This window comes from Anarhichas minor, unplaced genomic scaffold, assembly GCF_050575085.1.
Source record: "Anarhichas minor isolate MPS153535 unplaced genomic scaffold, ASM5057508v1 ptg000017l, whole genome shotgun sequence".
NCBI classification, from domain to species: Eukaryota; Metazoa; Chordata; class Actinopteri; order Perciformes; family Anarhichadidae; genus Anarhichas; species Anarhichas minor.
Window position 1 is genome coordinate 7,307,181 of NW_027466463.1, and position 18,990 is coordinate 7,326,170.

At 41.6% G+C, this 18,990-nt stretch overlaps 1 protein-coding gene across 1 annotated transcript in view; it reads left to right on the plus strand.

The window, feature by feature from the left end:
• The window catches only part of rab26 (RAB26, member RAS oncogene family), a 73,159-nt gene that overhangs the window by 4,380 nt on the left and 49,789 nt on the right, over nucleotides 1–18,990 (plus strand). The window contains exon 2 of the mRNA XM_076093182.1: nucleotides 1,459–1,569. Within this exon, the coding sequence (XP_075949297.1) occupies nucleotides 1,459–1,569 (111 nt within the window). The remainder of the gene's footprint in view (nucleotides 1–1,458; nucleotides 1,570–18,990) is intronic.

Consider the following 18,990-nt stretch of genomic DNA (forward strand, 5'->3'; position numbering starts at 1 on the left):
GCACTGAATTCAAATTGGACACATTATTTCATAATTGTGTCTTATATTGTGACTTTATGTATATAATGGGACTCAACATGCATGATTTGTATTCTTTATTCTGCATAGCTTTCTGCTTTCACCTCCATAAATGTGCCTGTGCAGCACTATGTGTATACTTTAACCATTATTTCCCACCGATGGCACAGTCCCAAAATGAATGATAAAGCACATTGTTTTGTCCCATGTTCAGTCTCAAAACTGTAGAATACAGTGAGGTACACTGTGTCTCTACTCTGGTCCCTGCAGATGCAAAAGTTTAGGAACCGCAGCTGTATTGTGCAACAGGAACATTACGTGCTCCACAGCTATAATCCGGTGCAATAACACAATGAGATGGTGCAGAGTGTTTTCTGTTATGCATGAGATCAATTAGCCCTACCAGCAGCACAGGAGGTGGGCTGTTTTGTGCTTTTTGGTTTTGTAGCAGTGGACATGGGGACAAAACATCTGGCTGATTCTCCACTCTCCCAAAATGCATCAGCCAATTTCAGCTTTTTTTTTTTTTTAACAAACAAATACATTTTCAGGACTTAAAATGTGTATATATATAAAGGAAAATGATCATAAATAAAAGTAATCATTTACTTGATGGAATGCAAAAAAATACACACTTTATGTCTCTGCAGGGATTTTATAAAACCATACTGTGGCTAACAGGTCTTTTAATGATCCAAAACTGCCAAATATTTTCTTGCATTTTCACTTTTTATATTCAACAAATGAACTGATAATAAAAATAATCATTTGTTGCCGCCCTATTGGCTGTATAGCAGCGACACAAAGAGTATAATCCCCCCCCCCAATAAAAGTGTCAGATGGACATGACGAAGACTAATGCTAATCTGCATCGTGCATATGCAAATCAAAACTTTCATCATGTGGGTGGCAGCTGGTATTAATTCTGCACCCTGATTAACAACTGCTCCGGTATGACAGGCCTGCCAAAATCACTGCTCCGTGTCACAGTACCACCTCTGCTCATGGCAACTATTAAACCTCCAAACCAGAGCCTATTGATGCAATAGATAGATACTGCCGACGTATCGACTGGCACAAAAGAGAACAGAGTCTTGTGTTGTCTGATGGCAGAAAAAAGGAAAGCAAACAAACTCTGGGTCCCACCTCTCTCTCTCCCATTGGTCTGTACAATCTGCTCTCTCCCACTGCACTGAGTGTGACGCTCTGTTTCATCTGTAGATGGGAGTTTGGAGAGTGTGTGTGTGTGTGTGTGTGTGTGTGTGTTGAGTTTCCTTAACACTCCTGTGTATTTGTAGATAAGTTGTCACCTGAGCTGTGTCCTTCCCCCTATGTCAAATACCCACACACACACACACACACACTCACAGGACTTTGACTTGTAACATCCGAGCCATTCTCTTCCTCTCCTGTCTGTCTGTCTGTCTGTCTGTGTCTCAGGTGATGCTGGTGGGGGATTCAGGTGTTGGGAAGACCTGTCTGCTGGTTCGCTTCAAAGATGGAGCCTTTCTAGCCGGGAGCTTCATCTCCACTGTGGGCATTGACTTCAGGGTAAGGACACACACACACACACACACACACACACACGGTCAGAGGAAACGTGTCCCAATCCGCGCAAGTGTAAAAGAATCACACACGTGAATGTGTCAGAGTGTCATCCGAGTACGCTAGCTTACATGCAAACGTGGAGCAGCATGATTTTAGGATGCCCAGGACGCTGTAACACTGGCTCCAAGCCACTGCTGTAGGTAGGGGTGGGTGATATATCCAGCATACTCGCTGTATTGCGGCTTGTTCTACGCTGGATGTAGTAAGGGACTCTATCACGACCACAGAGTACAAATCATGTCTCAGGCACAAAAAGAAGTGAGCACGTGTGTGGAGTGTGTTTTTGTCTCTGGAGGGATCGGAGACAAAGTGTTTGTACTGTATGTGTTGAGTCTGGAAACAGTACTGTCAGCCTCCACTTCGAAAGAAGACAGTCAAACTACCCTTCATGTTGTTTTGCGGAACAACGAAGGTGATAGGCAATCTCACAATCATTCAATAGTCAATAATAAATACATAAACACTATGAATACATATTAAACAATAAAGAAGATAATTCAACAAAAAATACTGCCTGCAAACTGTATTTCAGAGAGAAAAGAAAATCGAGGACAAATTGTGGGAATAGTTGATCAAACTTAATGAGAAAGATGTCCAGAGAAGAATTTCACTTTTAAAATGGTAGCTGACCTCCTTCAGACAAGAGGACATTCTGATATGGAATTTCAAAATGAAAGCCCTCCAAAAATGTCACATACGAGCTGTGTTCCCTCACGAACTGCAGGAAGGATCAGAGGGAGAGAAATGGTCTGTGGCCACCACCTGAAAAACCATTCGCCTTTTTTGGGCAGATGTCTTGCTGTTGCCTCTCCTGTCCACCTCTTCTCGCTTTCATTTTGCACCAAAGCGAGTGAAATTGATGGACAGATCGAGATCATAGAGGTGATGATTAAGTGTTCCCTTAATTTTGAGCAGTGTATATCGTATGTCGAGCCATATCCTAAACATATCAAAATATTATCCATATCGCCCAGCGCTAATTGTAGGTAGTAAGCTAGTTAGCCTGATATACAAACATTTGCAGCTTATATTCGAGTAGATTCACCTTTTGCACTTTTGTTTTGGAGTTGTTAAATAAAGATGAATGACCCTCCACATCATTGTGATGGCGAGTATCGCTCCATGTTCCGTGAGCCATAAAGATTAAGTGAGGCCAACAGGGCAAATTGACAACACTGGTGCTTCCCTACTCTAATAAGACAGACCGTGCAGCTGCAACAACTGAGCATTAAAAGTCTATAAACTGGCTCCCTTCCTTTGTCTCCGCGCTCATAAGGAGGTGACTTGTGAGGTGTTTAAACCCTGCCGGCGACCCCACATCTCCCCAATGGGACAGGACACACTTTCAACTGAATCAAGCTAAATTAAAAAGGTAATTTAAAGTGAGGTTATTTATTGACGCTCTAATCCTTCGTTTACTCCCAATGGCTGACCCATTCTCTGCCTATTGTGCCCTGTGGGGGAATTCCAACGAAGGTTACGGTGCCGTTAAAAACAGCTTTACTTTAACAGGACCACACCGTTATTCACTAAAGAATTCAGAAGAGTCTTTTTATAGGCAATCAACGTCAAAACAAATAGTCAAAATATCTTTCATCTGTGTACATGGAGCAACGTTTTTGCAAACTTTGCATGAAGAACTGCTCATTATCACGTCCTTAAACAAACGGAGTGTATTGAGCATGCACATCCAACATCTTTTTACAGGCATCGGGACAAAAGACTTTATTGTTCACCTGCCAAAGCTCAGTGTCTGTGAAATGCTACTTCATTAAATGTGTTGGAAGCTGTTGGTGTCATGCGGGGCTGCTTTGTCTTGTTTCTGCCCTCATTATCACTCCTCCGGTCCACCGTGGGACCGTCCTCCCTGGTGCAATACTGAAAGGTGACACTATGAGCAGATTTCTGTGATGAATAATTGATTTGGTCATTTCACAGCCACAGCATACATAACTGTAATCACACATTTTCTTTGTCGTTTTCTCTATTTTCCAGCGTACAATTAGGTCAGCACTCGCATACACACGTTTGTACTTCTATACTTGTAAGTCCCTTAATATTTTGCGCCAGACACTTTTGTGTATTTCGCTTTGTTGTTCAGACTTATATGAGACGATTCATGTCACTTTCATGTCTGTATGATAGATATGAAACTAGAGCCATTATACTGTAAATTTAGCTTAGCATAAAACAGGCTAAATTGGGTCTGACCCCCCCCCCCCCCCCTCTCTTCATTCATAACGCTCACATGTTCTAAATCAACATTTGAATGCTGATCAACTTTTCTTTTTCTTTCAACGATTTTTAATATCTAAAGTGTTGTAAAGTCAAAATGTATTGGAAAAAAAAATAGATGTAATCATTTCCATAATCTCCAACATGTTTTAATCTCTGGTTTAATTCATGTTACGCCAAAAACACACTTATGATTTTTTTTTAAGAGACTAAAGACAACTCCTTTGCCCCTTGGGCCTTACTATGTGCCCAGATTACACAGCGTGTAACGAGCAGCAGTGGAGTTGGACACGATCTAAATGCACTTCAGGCCATGGTCTATTGATCGTTTAAATAGGGCCCATAGGGTGTTAATTAGTGGACTTTCGAGGTCCTTCTGTTTCCAGTCTTTATACTAAAGCGAACCATCTCCTGCTTTTAGCTTCATATTCAGCCTGCAGATCTAAAAGGTTTAAAATATAACAAGGTTTCTTAAAAAGATAGATATACACGAGAGAGCACACACGCACGCACACACACACACACACACACACACACACACACACACACACACAGTCACACTGTGCTTCCTCAAGCTGGCTTCCCTTTAATCTCCTGCTTTTGCACATATCTCCTTTAATGTCTGTGCAACAGATCTGTTGGTTGAAAGAGTTTTATTTTTAGAAACTCTTGGGCCACTGAGACTGCAGAACGCCGTCGCAGTCTTTTGAAATCGGTCTGCTTCGTCAGCTTACTTAACATACGATCAGGACATCATGCACGTAGACATGAAAAGGATCTGCACGGTGAACACTTCAGTAGCGGCTTTGTTTTTGTAATAATGATATAGTTTTACTTTTTTTTTTTTATGTTACCCACCTTGAGAGAGACGACGTGTGATGGAAACGTTGACGAGCTGCAGCCAGCTTCATGGGTGCTTGACCAGAGGGCAAAAACCCCCCGAAAGTAAATTTCTGTTATTCGTTCTGTTCGGGGATATTTGAGGAGATGTAATTCATTTTTCGGCGGTGCATTCGTAGCCTGCAGCCCACACAGTGTATCTTTGAGCTTAATTAAAATGGAGGGGAAAAAACACTTTTATCTGAAGTGCAATGTTCATATAGATAATATGTCACAAAGTAAACATCAAGAAAAGGCTTATTTGTTGCTTAAAGCCGGCGGGCAGGGTTGTAGAGAACATCAGGATGTACGTATAACTTTTGTTTTTCAAAGTTAAGTATGGACAGTCTCCGCTTACTCTTCTCTCTGTTGTTAAATTACTTTGTCAGTAGTTTTTATAGGTACTTTTGTCTGACTGTGTGAGAAGCTAAAGCTGCAAAGTTCTGACTAAAATGTACAAATTGTACTAAAGTACAAAATCCTATCAGTTGTGGAACAAAACAAGCTTGTTGTCCGTTCACACATCGACCAGAGTACCCCGACTCTTCGGCCTTGTAGGAAATAAACGCACCTCCAGCCTGATTTCTCACAGTGTGGACATGGTGTCAGACTAAATTGCCGGAGCTGTTGTGTCCGTAGGGTGCTGATGTTGCATTTTTTTTTAAAGATAGCAGCAGACATACTGGGACAGAAACGCTGAAAAATATCTGCAATATGCTGCTCTTTAGCTATAAGTTAATTTTGCTGCCGCATTAAGAACCTGCATCGTTTGCAACGTTGGGAATGCGCAGCAGTGTGACCGTTTACACTTGATAACAATATTTCTTGGGGGAAGAGTTCAACTTCCCTTCAGCTTGCTTTTGTTCATCTATTTATATTCCTCCTGACTCTTTCCAGTCCGTCCCTTTGAGTAGTTTGTTAGAATCTCTGTTGAGTCTCCACCTGATTAGAATAGCGGGGTGTGTTTCTGCTTCTCGTCCCCCACTGTCCGTGACGTGTGCATTTAATTATGTGTGCTACCTCTCATTTCCCTTTCATCACCTATTCACTCCGCTCGAAGTGATGCAGCACAGCACCGGGCCGCTTGATCATTAAACAAACGGCTCGCACTGACGCACATGGTTTGTGTGTGTGTGTGGCCTGTCAGAGCATGACGGGAGGATCCTATTGACCGCCCTTTACAACTAATTGCCATGTGGCTCGGTTATTTTTTTTTTTTGTGTGCGTGTATGTATGTGTGTGTGTGTGTGTGTGTGTGCGCTAAAACTTGCGACCTACTCTGTCAGCAGTAACAGCTTTGGGAAAACATCCTCACTCAGAATATTTAGGGTTTTGTTGTTTCAAATTCCTGCAATAACATGGCCCATTAGCATTAGCGGAATGAGTTTAAGGGTTCAGCATGTTGGTTTTAAACATCAGTAAATATGCACACATTGCATAGTCAGCCTTTATGGTGCAATTTAGATTTGGAGAAAAAATATGCTGTTTTGCTTTATGGCTCAAAACGAGTTATTCCTCCAGAGCAAATGGAGCTAAACTTTTGAGTGCGATGCCAGATGGCGGAAGGAGCGAGCGGATAATAAAGAAATCTCTTCTCAACATGTTTATCCTCTTCGGTAAAGACAAAGAGGAAGAACCAGCAGTGACAAGCTGCTCTGGGAATGATCAGAAAACGTCACATTTCTCACAAGACGATGATTCATTTGAGGTCTACAAGTTTAGTTTAGTAGCTTATTGATTTTGAAAGGCGGTGAATTTAGTTGCCCTAAATTGTTCCCGTGTTGCATTCTTACTGTTAAAATGTTGCAAGGAACATGAAGCAACAGTGTGTTCATGGGAAATGTGTTAATTTCAGAGCTGGCAATCCTACTGGTGCAAGCCATGGTCTTGATAATTAAATCCATTATTTCGATTTTTAGAAATAATATCTTCACTACGTGCTTCCTGCTTGGATCACTTTTTTCCCTCTCGGCCCCCCGGCCCCCCCACATCAACAGGGATCCTTGTACCAACCTGTACCTGCACGCATGTACATCTGTAATTCTACACATTTTTGATGCAAGCGTACGAAGTGTACTCGGCACATGTGTGTGCCTGTTAGAATGGGGCGGCCTTGATATGCTGATGGTCAGACCCCCAATCAGGCAGCAGAGGACTGATGATGATGATGATGATTGCAGTCCCTCCGTGGCTCTTCAGGCTCCCAGATGTCGTCCATCGATCCTGGAACGCTTTTTATTTTTTTATTGTGGCTGTGAATCTTAACTGTCCCGGTAATGACTGTAGCTCTGCAGTCAGATTGCAGGCAAATCGAATGATTTCTTTCAAAACGTCGGTCCGCTCGACTGTCCGCTTTGTAATTTACCGCTGACCTCACTGGACAACAGTGATTGCCACGGTAACGATGCACAGGTACTCCCCAAAGGCACATTTTTTTCCCTGCCCACTACATGGAAGTTAGTCTACATCATGCAAGCACTGCAACGTTCACACTCAAACAGACACAGATTGGATCTGTAATTCACACACACACACACACACACACACACACACACACACACACACACACACACACACACACACACAGTGGAAATGCTCTTCTGTCATCAGCTCCATATTGTTCAGTCGGTGTATTAGTCAGTGTGGGATGAATCGTTGGCCTCGCTGTGCATCCATGTTTTACGTACCTGTATCTTTGGTCTTTGTGTCTCTTACCAGGATACACTCACGCAGCACCGAGTTCGTTGACGTAACTTTCGTCAGCCGTCCTGAGAGCTATCGGCGCTCACGTCCGTTAGCTGCAGACGGATGCATTCAGTTCACTAATAACACGAGCACGTTCAGTTACGCACAACACTCTCACTTAATATTAATGAAATATAATCACGACGTTCAAAAGTTGCATTGGAAGTTGGAGAAGTGTTCAGTGTTGGTGGAGGTTGAGTTTTTAATCCATCATCATTTACCTTCAATTGAACTTGCTCTAAATTGGGACGTCAAGCGTCACTTAAAAACCACCAATCAAAGAATAAAAGCACAGAATGGATCGTCAGCATCACGGCTGTCAGAAAGCCTCCCGCCGGTCTGCACCGCACTGCTCGCTCCACTCTTGCGGTGTCGGCTGAAAATCAGCCATATGCAGATGCACTTCAGTATTCATGAATCAGCAAAATGATGAAACACACTCGCGCTAATAGGCCGCCACAGGAAAAACAACACCAGGAACAGTTCAAAGTCAAAGCCACATTTTTCTCTACTCTTACATAACCCATCATCCCACTTCCCTTTCCCTTCATTCCTGATCATCTTTGCTGCGGGGTTTTCATTTACATTGCTCGGTAAAATATGCTTGTTATGTAATATGATGCAGTGAAGTGGACCTGAAGACCTGAACACCGGGCGACAGACACACATTTGACAAAAAGCACACACAGAGGCAGGCGTTGGTCTGCTTGTTTTTTTTTTACCGTTTTTCCCTTTTTTCGTCACACGACTCCTCAAGTGCTTGTTGGGTTCCCAGGAGACGGTTGTTATGGAGCAGTAGCCATGACAACGATGCAAAGCAACGACTGCGTGGAAACGGCTTCGACCAGATTCTGCTGGTTCGACCTGGCCAGATGGCTTTCAGGCTTTTCTCGAAGCTTCAGGGTTGGCTGACGTCCTCAGCCGGGGTCGGGGGGGGTGGGGCAGGTTTGGTTGGCGTTGCAGAACACAGAGAGCACCGTGACCGAAATCTGCATTTGGTGAAGAATTTACAGATTTTTTGGGGATTTTGTGCCGGTGTTCGTTCAGGGCAGGTTTGGGCTCATCCATCGCTTTGCTTCACACTCTCACAGTTCAGTGCGCCCAGAATTTGGGAGCATTCCAGTTCAATCACAGTCCTCCGCTGAAGGCCGACAGAACATCTCCACAGGAGCATGTCAGGGGTTAAAGTGTCGATCAGTGCGCCACTAAAGAGTTCTGTCTGTGACTGAACATGCTGGGATAGTTGGTGAACAACATGAATCGCACATAGTGAGCTGCTTAGAATTAGATATTCGTAAAAAAATTCCTGGCATTTGAAGCAGCCATGCAGGAAGATAGAATTTACATGAAACATATTTTAACACTTGTTGAGTTGTGTTTGTGTCCAGCTGAAGGAAATGTCTAAATAGAAATGTTCTCCAGCTAGTTGTTCATTTTACCGGTCTGCTGTTTGCTGCTGAGCAGGAAGCGCTCGGTGAGGTTCCCAGAGGTCGCCCGATAGGGGAGTTTTATGGCCGATACAGTAACGGTAGTTTGGAACACCTGTAGCTCATTAATTGGCCAATACCTACCAAAAGTCAGTCAGTTGGCACCTGGGCCACGCCTCCATAACATTTTGAGTAACCGTAGTAGCTGTTTACTACTCTTGCTAGCAGAGACAGGAACAACTCAACGCAGCCTTAAACTAGTGAAGTACGGTTAAGATGAGCCAATTAAAACGGCTCGATTGAGGTCAAAGATCATGTTCGTGGCTGAATTGTTAAAAGCCCAGCGGTAGTATGACATGGGATAGGATTGTACGCCGGACCAACCTCCACACGTCTTCTTCCTCCTCTATTAACACATCAGTTCCTCGCATTAGCACTGAAGCTGCCACTCAGAAGACTAAACATTATGAGAATCATCCTGCTTCCTCCTCATAGAGTTAGAGAAAAACAAATGCACATCTGGTAGCTTCCCAATTCAATTACACACATCCATGCCTTGCTAAAGCGCACCACAACTGTTGAATTGTTGAAGCAGAGGACCACACTTTCCCCATACACATTCTCTCTGCAGCTGCATGGATCCAAAGTGGCATCTGGGGGTCTCTCATGCCCCCTGGGAGTTTCTATTTATTTGTATTGGCTTCGTGCGCTGTTTGATCAAGTCGTTCTAATGTCTTTTTATAAATAAATCTGAATTTAACTTAGAGGAGTCTGCCGCTGCCCCTCAGGTTACTGTCGTCACTTGTGAAGATGACATTTATAATTAGAAATTTTTAAAGTAAGGAGGCCGTGATGGGAAATAAATCAAAAGAATTGCTTTCCTATTCAACAACAACAACGGCGTGTCGTCTGGCACTCGCTCTGCTCAAAGATGACGGATGATGTTTCCGTGCGTGAGCTTGTTTCCTTTAGTGTGTGAGTGAATTAGTGAAAGACGGATGGACAGAAAAGAGGTTGTTGTTAACAAACTCCTTCATTCGAAGCTGTGAGGAAAGAATTTGTCTCGGTCTGTAATTTATCACCGTAATGAGGAATCACAACACAGCTGTATTCACTCTTGTTCTCTCCATTCTCTCCATACTTCAAGTGAAAGTATAGATAGATATGGATAACATACAAATATTTGAAGATGAATTATAAAGCTGCATGAATGAAGAAAATCCTGCACGCTGCTGTTGGAAAACACGACTCGCAATTCCTTTTCACCAACATTTGGGTGCCAAGTGCACCTTTACACATTCTGTTTTACCATTATGATGCCCTGAGCTGTAAGCACTATTGTATTCTGGGTAATAGCTGGTGACTGGAAGGTTGCCAGTTGGAGTCCAGTTTGGTGTTTTTGTGTTTTGTGCAGTTGCATTTGTGTTAAAACAAGATAGGACAATTCCTTAGGGGAACATCCAGGGGAAGAACAGCACTGATCAATTTGACCTTTCATGAGGCCACATAATATTTAGAGGATTACGTTGACTAAGCCCAAAAGTAAAAGTATGCACACCACACCAGCAGACCCCAAAGCGTGAATCGGCACATAAAAATCATGCATATTCATAAACTTCCAAAAACAGATGTTTCAGGCGTCAAAATTCAGAAAAGCAGGAATGCGGTTTCATAAATCAGCAGACTTTATTGTGTCGCGCTCAGAGTATCCTGATTAATTGGACACAAAATATGGTGTACTTGGATTGAAAGTCGCCACCATTAAGTGCTTTCAGTGAGACAGGGAATACCAAAAACAATATGTATTATTTATATACTGTTCTTATTTAAATAAAGAGAGGAAGCGATTGTGTGTGTTGCCACTCGCTCCCGCCCTTTTCATGTCATAGATCAAACTCCTTCATATTTAATCCTGTAATTAATGTGGCGGTAGGGTGAGGGGGTACCGAGGTGATCAATTCATGCTCCTGCGAGGCGTCTCCTGTGGAAATAATCTATTCAACGCTCAGCCAACCCTAATGAATCAACTCTAATCCCACTACAGTGATACTCACAAATCAGGGCTGAAGACGGCGGTGGAGTTGTATTTCGATTTCGATTCTGAAGCTGGCTCAGCTTTCATTTTAATTTCACTCTTCCACAATAGGAGAGCACAGTGTGTACCTTCTCCCTCTCTCTCTCTCTCTCTCTCTCTCTCACACACACACACACACACACACACACACACACACACACGAGCATTCACAAAGTTCAAAAGGGGTCATTTGTAGGAAACTAATTTCACATTTTAGTCATGCCCGCAAAATACTAAATTTAAATCAGCGAACAAACTACGATGTATTATTAAGTAGTGTATAGTTACTATTAAGTAGATAACTTTAAAATGAGCTCCATCTTTACTATGTGCAACATTATAGTAACTAACACATAAATGCATCAAAACGTCTGGATAATATATCTTACTTTGAAATGGGACATTCTGTAAAAATTACTACTTTTACTTTTGGTACTTTTCAGTATATTTTGATGCTAATACTCTCGCTAATACTTTTTATTGAATAATATTTTGAATGCCAGACTTTTACTTGTAACAGAGTACTTGTACACCGTGGTATCACTTTTACTTTAATAAAAGACATAAATACTTCTTCCACCATTGTGCTCTAGTTAACAATTTAGTCATAAACACATTGGTTGTATAGATATGAATGGCGATGACACAGCAAAACGGCCATACCCACAAAGCATGGTAAATGAGACGGCACAATGTGTTCGCTACAGCGCATGTCTCAGTTTTCATAAACTGAGTAAACGGCATGTTGAATCAATGTTGTTGTAGCATTCTGGGAATTTATGGCTTTATTACAATTTCACTTTCTAATTGAATTGTAAGCTGTTGTTCACCAAACAAATTCATTTCTTATAACCAGGAGCTCCACGTCAGGATATGACGTTCTTAAGGGTTCTGATCCGAAGATGAAAGCAGGAAATAGCCTCTCACGGAATATTTAAAGAGTAGTTGACATTGACTAAAAGGATGAGAACAGCATGTTGGAAGGATGACGAGACATTATTGCCTCTTACTCTATCACGTAATAATAAGACATTGTATAGTCTATGCAATGCTGGGTTGGGCATTATAGAACAGTATCCTCTTCTAAACTACTGTTTTGTCAAGGAGAAGAAAAAAAAAGCATTGTAACCTTAAATTTGAACATGGTCTTGTAAACTAAATGGTACAGACCTCACATGGTAACACATGCAGGTACGTCTTCACAGCTGTGGATGAGTGGAAGCAAAGCGCTCAGGAGGAAGAGGAAAAGGTATTTTTGACTGAACAATGAGGACTGGAGCTCAAAGCTCTGACAAGCTCATCAACATGCTGCCGAAAATAGTTCAGCTCTGTGTTGTAGCTATTTCAAGGCTAATCCAACGCAGAACTCTGTCAGTGCTCTCTGCAAATCTCTGTTTCGGTGACAGCAGCGTCATATTTACCCTTCAATTTATGTTACACGGGAAAAATCTTTTTTTATTGTTGAATTTTATAGTAGAGTGGAAGTAGCACTGTGCCTCAGTGAAGATATGATGAGTACTGTCCAAACATACACAGTTGAACTACAATCAGAACTTTAGCATTTCTTGTCACGATGGCGTTTGTTTAATTTCACCTTGAATTTAGTTTCTGTCCTTCTGAGCAACTTCTGCAGTATTATTTCAGCCAAAATATACTTAACAGTAACTCTGGGCCACAGTTACAAATACTTTATTATTTGGTTTGTCGGAAGGTTCATCCCAATCTATTCTGATAATCACTGCAAAATGTATTGTGCTGCTATTTGAGTTTTGGAGTATTAATTCGACAAAGCAAGCTATTTGAAGACATGACCGTTTCTTTCTGACCTTTGAACACTTATCCAACTAACATAATGAAATTATGATAAAGAAAATAATTGTAAAATTGCAGCCCTAATTATGATTTCTTGACTTTTAGTAGAATCCCATTGAGATGATGTGAACATTTTGTGTCATCATTTTACAAAAGTATGTAATCCACAATTTAATTACAAACAAACAAAAGGAGAACGTTTTATTGACATTTTGAGCTTGTCTGATTTGTCTGACACTAGAACACAGTTCATCGCATGAAATATCAATTTGAGTATTAAAAGATTTATGTTGCATTTGCTTTTTTTTTTATATGCTAACTGAAATTATTGTGCAAACATCTGCAGTGAACTGGAGAGTGTGCTGGGCTATAGTCAGGTCCAGTGACTCCCGGCTAGTTGCCAGGCATCTAATCTAATCCGGACCAAGAAACTGTCTGGCACAGAACCTTCCAGCAAATAGCGATTTGACTAATTTCACTTCAAAAATGTCTCACCTTTCCTTGAACTATCCGCCTATCCTTACCCTATCCATATTAACACAAATTGAATGAAACCACATTTGTACAGGCACACAGTGAGGTCATGCTGGAGTAGTGATTAAGGACAGAACGGACCGTCTGAAATAAAAGCTCAAAGGACTTGTTTGAACTATTGTTAAAGGACCTCGGGAGGTTCCTTGGTGAACTTCAGAAGCCCTTGTCGTGTTTTAAATAACATTGAAGTGCTATTTAAAAAAGAAACACATTTCAAGCTCAACTCAAAGTGTGCATGTGTGTGTAATGCTATTCTGGCAACTCCTTTATCAACACTGACCCTGGAGAGTGAGGGATGAACTGCAGAGGGGGGGGGGGGGGGGGGGGGGGCAGCAGCACATACTGTCCTCAAGAAAGCAATGAACTGCACGACTGCACACACAGAATAAAGGTTTTCTGATGCCCAAGACACCGTTTCCATCCTCTGTCCTTTCATATCTTCACTTCCTTCAGCACATTTTCCTCTCTATATACACTTTCAGTCTTTTAAGCTGTATCTCTCTTTCTTTCTCTCTCTCCCGTTCCATCCTCTGCTTGTTCCATCTTCCGAAACTGCGATGACAATTGTCGGCACTGCTCAGTAATCACGATAATCAAACTCTGGTCTCCAAGAAAATAAAGGCGATGAAGAGAGAGGATGAAGTAAGACAACAACTGCCAAGATGTACTACTTGGTAAAATCTCATTTACGCTCCAGCTTTTGATTATCTGGCGCAAACACTTTGCCTCCTACACATACGAGCAAGCAGGACTGCATCTAGAAAACAGCAGCCTTTAGAAAACTCCCTCATCGTCGTCAGGACGCAGAGATGCACAGTGACTATATATCAAGCTGTCAGCCCCTACCCACTTTACTTAACAATATCAAAGCCTCGACGCTTTCGCTGTAATATCACACAGTGCTCCTCGAATACTAACAGAGCTTTCACACTGTGTCCTTTAAATACGGAGAGATAACACTCAGAAGAAGTTTTAAAACCCAGTAAGACTTATTGGCAGAGTGCGACATGCCCTAATAGGATTCCCAGCCTATTGTTGGGATTATATTATCATGTCTTGGCAAGGCTTGAGTGGTTTACAAGGGCATTACATGCTGTACACTAAAATAAGGGGTTCTATTGAGTTCTAATGCCCAGACTGAGAGCCAAGCATCTTAGGGTACCTTGGAGAAAAAGGGTACTGTACACATGCATGCGCATACATCAAGGAACCCACCTATGGCCTTAAATTTAAAAAAAATTCAATATATTATAATTTATAAGGAGAATACTTAGCCTTGGACAACAAAGAAACAAATATCATTCACCATTGCAATGTTATTTTTAAAACGCTCTCTGCCAAGAAACAATGAGAATGACAATGCACGGTGGACAATCAATATTTTTGCGTTACTTTGTTGAACAGACCAGACCTAGGATACATAAAAAGTAACAATATTTGAGAGCTCGCCTTTAATTTCTCAAATGAGGCTTTTCTGGGGAGCTCAAGACTCTCTCAGGGGAGCAGCCCCCCTCCCCCCCCCCCCCCCCCCCCCCATAGCTCCCTTGTACCCTGCGTAAAAATAAGATATTTCCCTCAGGAGTAGGTGGAGACCAAAATAGAGATAAAATGAGAGTGAATATTGGACTCATTTGCAAAGTGGAAAACGCATACAGGATACTACCAAGAATGGTGTGATACAGCTCATCACAAAGCACAAAAACATATTGCTCTTTGTCTTTGAATGGACTTTGCTATTACCATAATTGTTGTAATGAAGGCCCATAAAATAGTGCTTGCTAATAAAATTAGCATGGATGGAATATCATGATTTAATTCCCCCTTCAGATTTTTCACTGCAGCAGGGAGTGATTTCCACTGGGAACCTGTGTAAAAGCAGAGGTTAGGGCAATGTTAACGCTCTCTCCAGAGATGGAAAGAGAAGACAAGCAAGACGGACCAAGCCTTAAAGTGGACAAGTCAAACTCAGCTTGGTTGGCTGCCCCCGATCTTTAAATCTTCGCTGAGAGTTTTGACAGTGAGACAAAGAGGGAAAGAGAAGGAGAGAACCCCCCCCCCCCATGGGTCTGAAGCTATCCAACCCGTAAGCCAGACTTCTCGGAGACAGCCAGAGAGCAGTATCTCATATTAGGAAGCTAGTCCACAGAGGGAATAGTCCGCGTAAGGAGGGGTACGACTTGGGTTGTTAAATGGGAAGTGAAGGATGAAGAAGACGGTAAGGTGAGGGTCTTGTCTCATGAGTTTGATGTGCGAACAGGAACACAAGGCTAAATATGTCACAGAGATATATCACAGAGGTCAGGCCAAAGCACAGCATGAGGTAACGCAAATCTAGGGATAGGGAGAAGGAGGGAGAAGCTGGGGGTTATGAAAAGACAAACACAGGAAAGAAGTAGATGGAGAAAGAGAACAAGTGGGAAAGAAAGAGAGCCACACAGGGTGACAAATCCAGGATTAGCTGGTCTTATTGCCAGATGCAGGGTGTGAGCCATTCTCTGCCAAACCACTGTAACATGAGTGGAGAGGAGGAGGGGGGGGGACTGGGGCTTGGTCTGGGAAGGCTCAATGTGTGTGTACATGGGGTAGGTGTGTTGTTTTACTGTGTTAATGGCTAGTGCGTTGTAGCCTATTGGACCAGCCTTTTTGTCTGTCAATTTGGACAACAGACAGTTGATAAATGCTCTGTTTAATCTACAGTAATTATTCAAATGTACCACTCACTTGGCTGCCATAGCGTTTATTTAAATTTACCCTTAAAAGACATTCAAATACTTTACAGTAATATTTGCCAACAGATAATCTCTGAGTGTGATTCAAGAACATCTCAACAGCAAGGCCTTTTAGCTGTATACAGAACAAATTTGACCCGAGTCAATTGTTGCACTGCTATACACAATCTTCCAGTTAATGATAAACCAGAAGACAAATCCATTTATACGTGTGACTTTCAGGTGATATCGTTCCTCTGAATGTTATTCTAAGGGCAGAAAATGGTACGTAGAAGGTATTGCTGAAACATCTAAACCATTGGTATTCCTTTCCACTGTGGACATGTAGGCGTCATTAGCGTCCTTTTCTGCACTTGCCAATTATCTTCCATCTCACCTTTTAACTCTAAATTATATCAAATAGCCTGTTTTGTGTTTTGGTTGTGTCTATTGTTTTGTTTACGGCATTTGATATGAATCAATGCACTCTTAATTTGTTAAAGTTACATCAAACTTTGCAATGTCTTTGATATTATTAATAGATCAAATGAATATTTGTAAGAGTTCTGTCATAGTTGTAAGAGTAAAGTATCACCATCTCTATGGTTCTTCTCAGCTCTACTGAGCTTTTTAGCATCTTTAAGCTACTGTTGTTTGTTTTAAGTCCTGCATTTTTACCGTTTTGGCTCATCAATCCCCCCAAAAATCTCTGATGAACCCATTGTACGTTACCTGTCCAGCATCAATCCATAAACAGACAAAGTTAGCAACTCACTGGTGAACACAGTGGAGCATTTAGCAGCTAAAGAGTCACATATTTCCCTTAGCAGTTGGTGGAGACCAAAACAAAGCCAAAAGCAGATATTGGACACAAACCCATGAATGCTCATGTTGATCTGTATAATCTGGAGATGTGAACACTGGTAACTGTTTGCGAACACTTTATGAGGTGATGTCAGTTTGTAGCTTGTTTCCCTGCCTCCAAGTGGCCAATAAAAAAGTAAATGAAAGCTGTTTTTTGAGTATTTAAAGGCTTTTCTAATACTTTTGTAGGAATACTTTGCTACTTGCCATACTGAGTGTGTAGTCTTATACCTCCGATTGCAGTCGTAACTTCTGAGTGAAGGTTTTGCCATTTGTGTTTGAATCGGCAAAGAACTGGTGGCACTTAACGATAAGGTAATACTATAATTGTATGAGCTTTGTTGCGTTAATTAAGCAGTTAAGAGAACAAAGATCCCAATCAAAATCAGCAGGGTGTATTAGGCTTATAACGGTGTGTAAGAAACCAGAGATTCATTGATTTCATTTTGCTCTCGACAGTTAAAGAGGTCCTTCATTAACTATATTTCGGTGCAGGGCCGGCTGCTTTGACAGATGGGAAAAGTGTGTGTTCATGCTACAGTGCTTTATTTGAACCCAAGGCCAGCGAGAGGAAATTACTTTCTTTTATTTCTAAACTTTTGATTTCAGTAACCCCTATAGAGGACATCCGTCATTGTCACACACGTTGCTACAGTAGTTTCTGTATTCATCTCTCGTTAAACCACTCAAGGTTTTCTCTTCATTTGTCTTTGCCTGAGCCCTCATTTCCTTCCCTCAAAACTTGAAGAGCTAGCATGCCTAAATAATGAACTCTCATTAAGTCGGCACTAATTAGACAGTGTTAGACACTGTTGAGATATGCATGGGTAATGTGAAGGTGTTTGTGTGTCTTAAAAGCTTTTTGATAGAGTTTGCTGGCAGTTTCACTGTTTTCCTCCCGGTAGTGAAGTAGAAGCCATGAAGGGAGAAAACTAACAGCAACTAGAAACCACATGCTGACACTTTTTGTTTAATGTGTCTGTAAAGTTTGTCAGATCTGCTGCTTTGCCAGAAAGGCACCTGGCTGTTTTTCTATGCTATATATTTATTTGACAGCTCATCGTTGAAGTTCTAACCCTCTGGCTTCGCTCATCAGAGTTTATGATTATTTTGAGTTAATTCAAATAAAATAACATAGGTGGGTTTATTACAATTTAGGGCTTTTTTTATTTTCATGCTTTGGACCCTATTCCCATCAGTACTAATCACACTGTGCGCTAATTGCACAGATCTTGCAACGCAGCAACATTGCTAAAAAGTAATCAGCGAGGGCAGGAAACATGAAAAGGCAGATGGCCTGTCAGCTTTTAAATAAAGAAAATGTATCCGCCATATATACATATATCTTTTAAGTCATTTTTAAAACAAAATGACAAAATTCTTTGTTTTTTTCATTTATTTTGGTATTTTTGACTGTCAACATCAATTTGGGACCAATTAATGTAATTTAGACCAATTAATAGATGAAAAGAGAAAATAAGCAGCAGATTAATTATAATATAAAATAAGTGTTGGTTACAGTTTGCATTGGGGTGTGGGAGCTGCTTCTCGTGCACAATACTGCTGAATGAACGCATCCAATGTACAGTCGATGCTGATAGAGGACTTAAAAGAATGGTTCAACATTTTGGGAATTACTCTTGTTCACTTATTTGCCGATAGTTGATCATGAGAAAAGAGATACTAGTATCATGTTTGTAAGGTAAATATAAAGCTGGAGCCAGCAGCTGGTTAGCTTAGCTTAGCATGTAGAAGCAGCTAGCCTCCTGTACCTTCGTCCAAAGGTAATAAAATCCACATACCAGCACCTCTAAAGCTCACTAATTAACATCTCATTTTATTCAATCTGTACAAACACCGATGTGTAAAAATGATACGCTGTAGTTTAACAGGGGTTTGTGTGCGGGACTATTTCTCGGCCTGGCACAGCCACTTTCTGGAGTTTCCTCTAGTTGCCTGGCAACCTCACTGTGACAGCAAGACTCCGGGTGCCGATGAGCCGTTTCGCGATGGAGCCGGTGTGGACAAGGTGTCCTTAAATCTGCCACACTGCTCCTGACCTCAAGATGTTTCTCCGTCGTCGCTC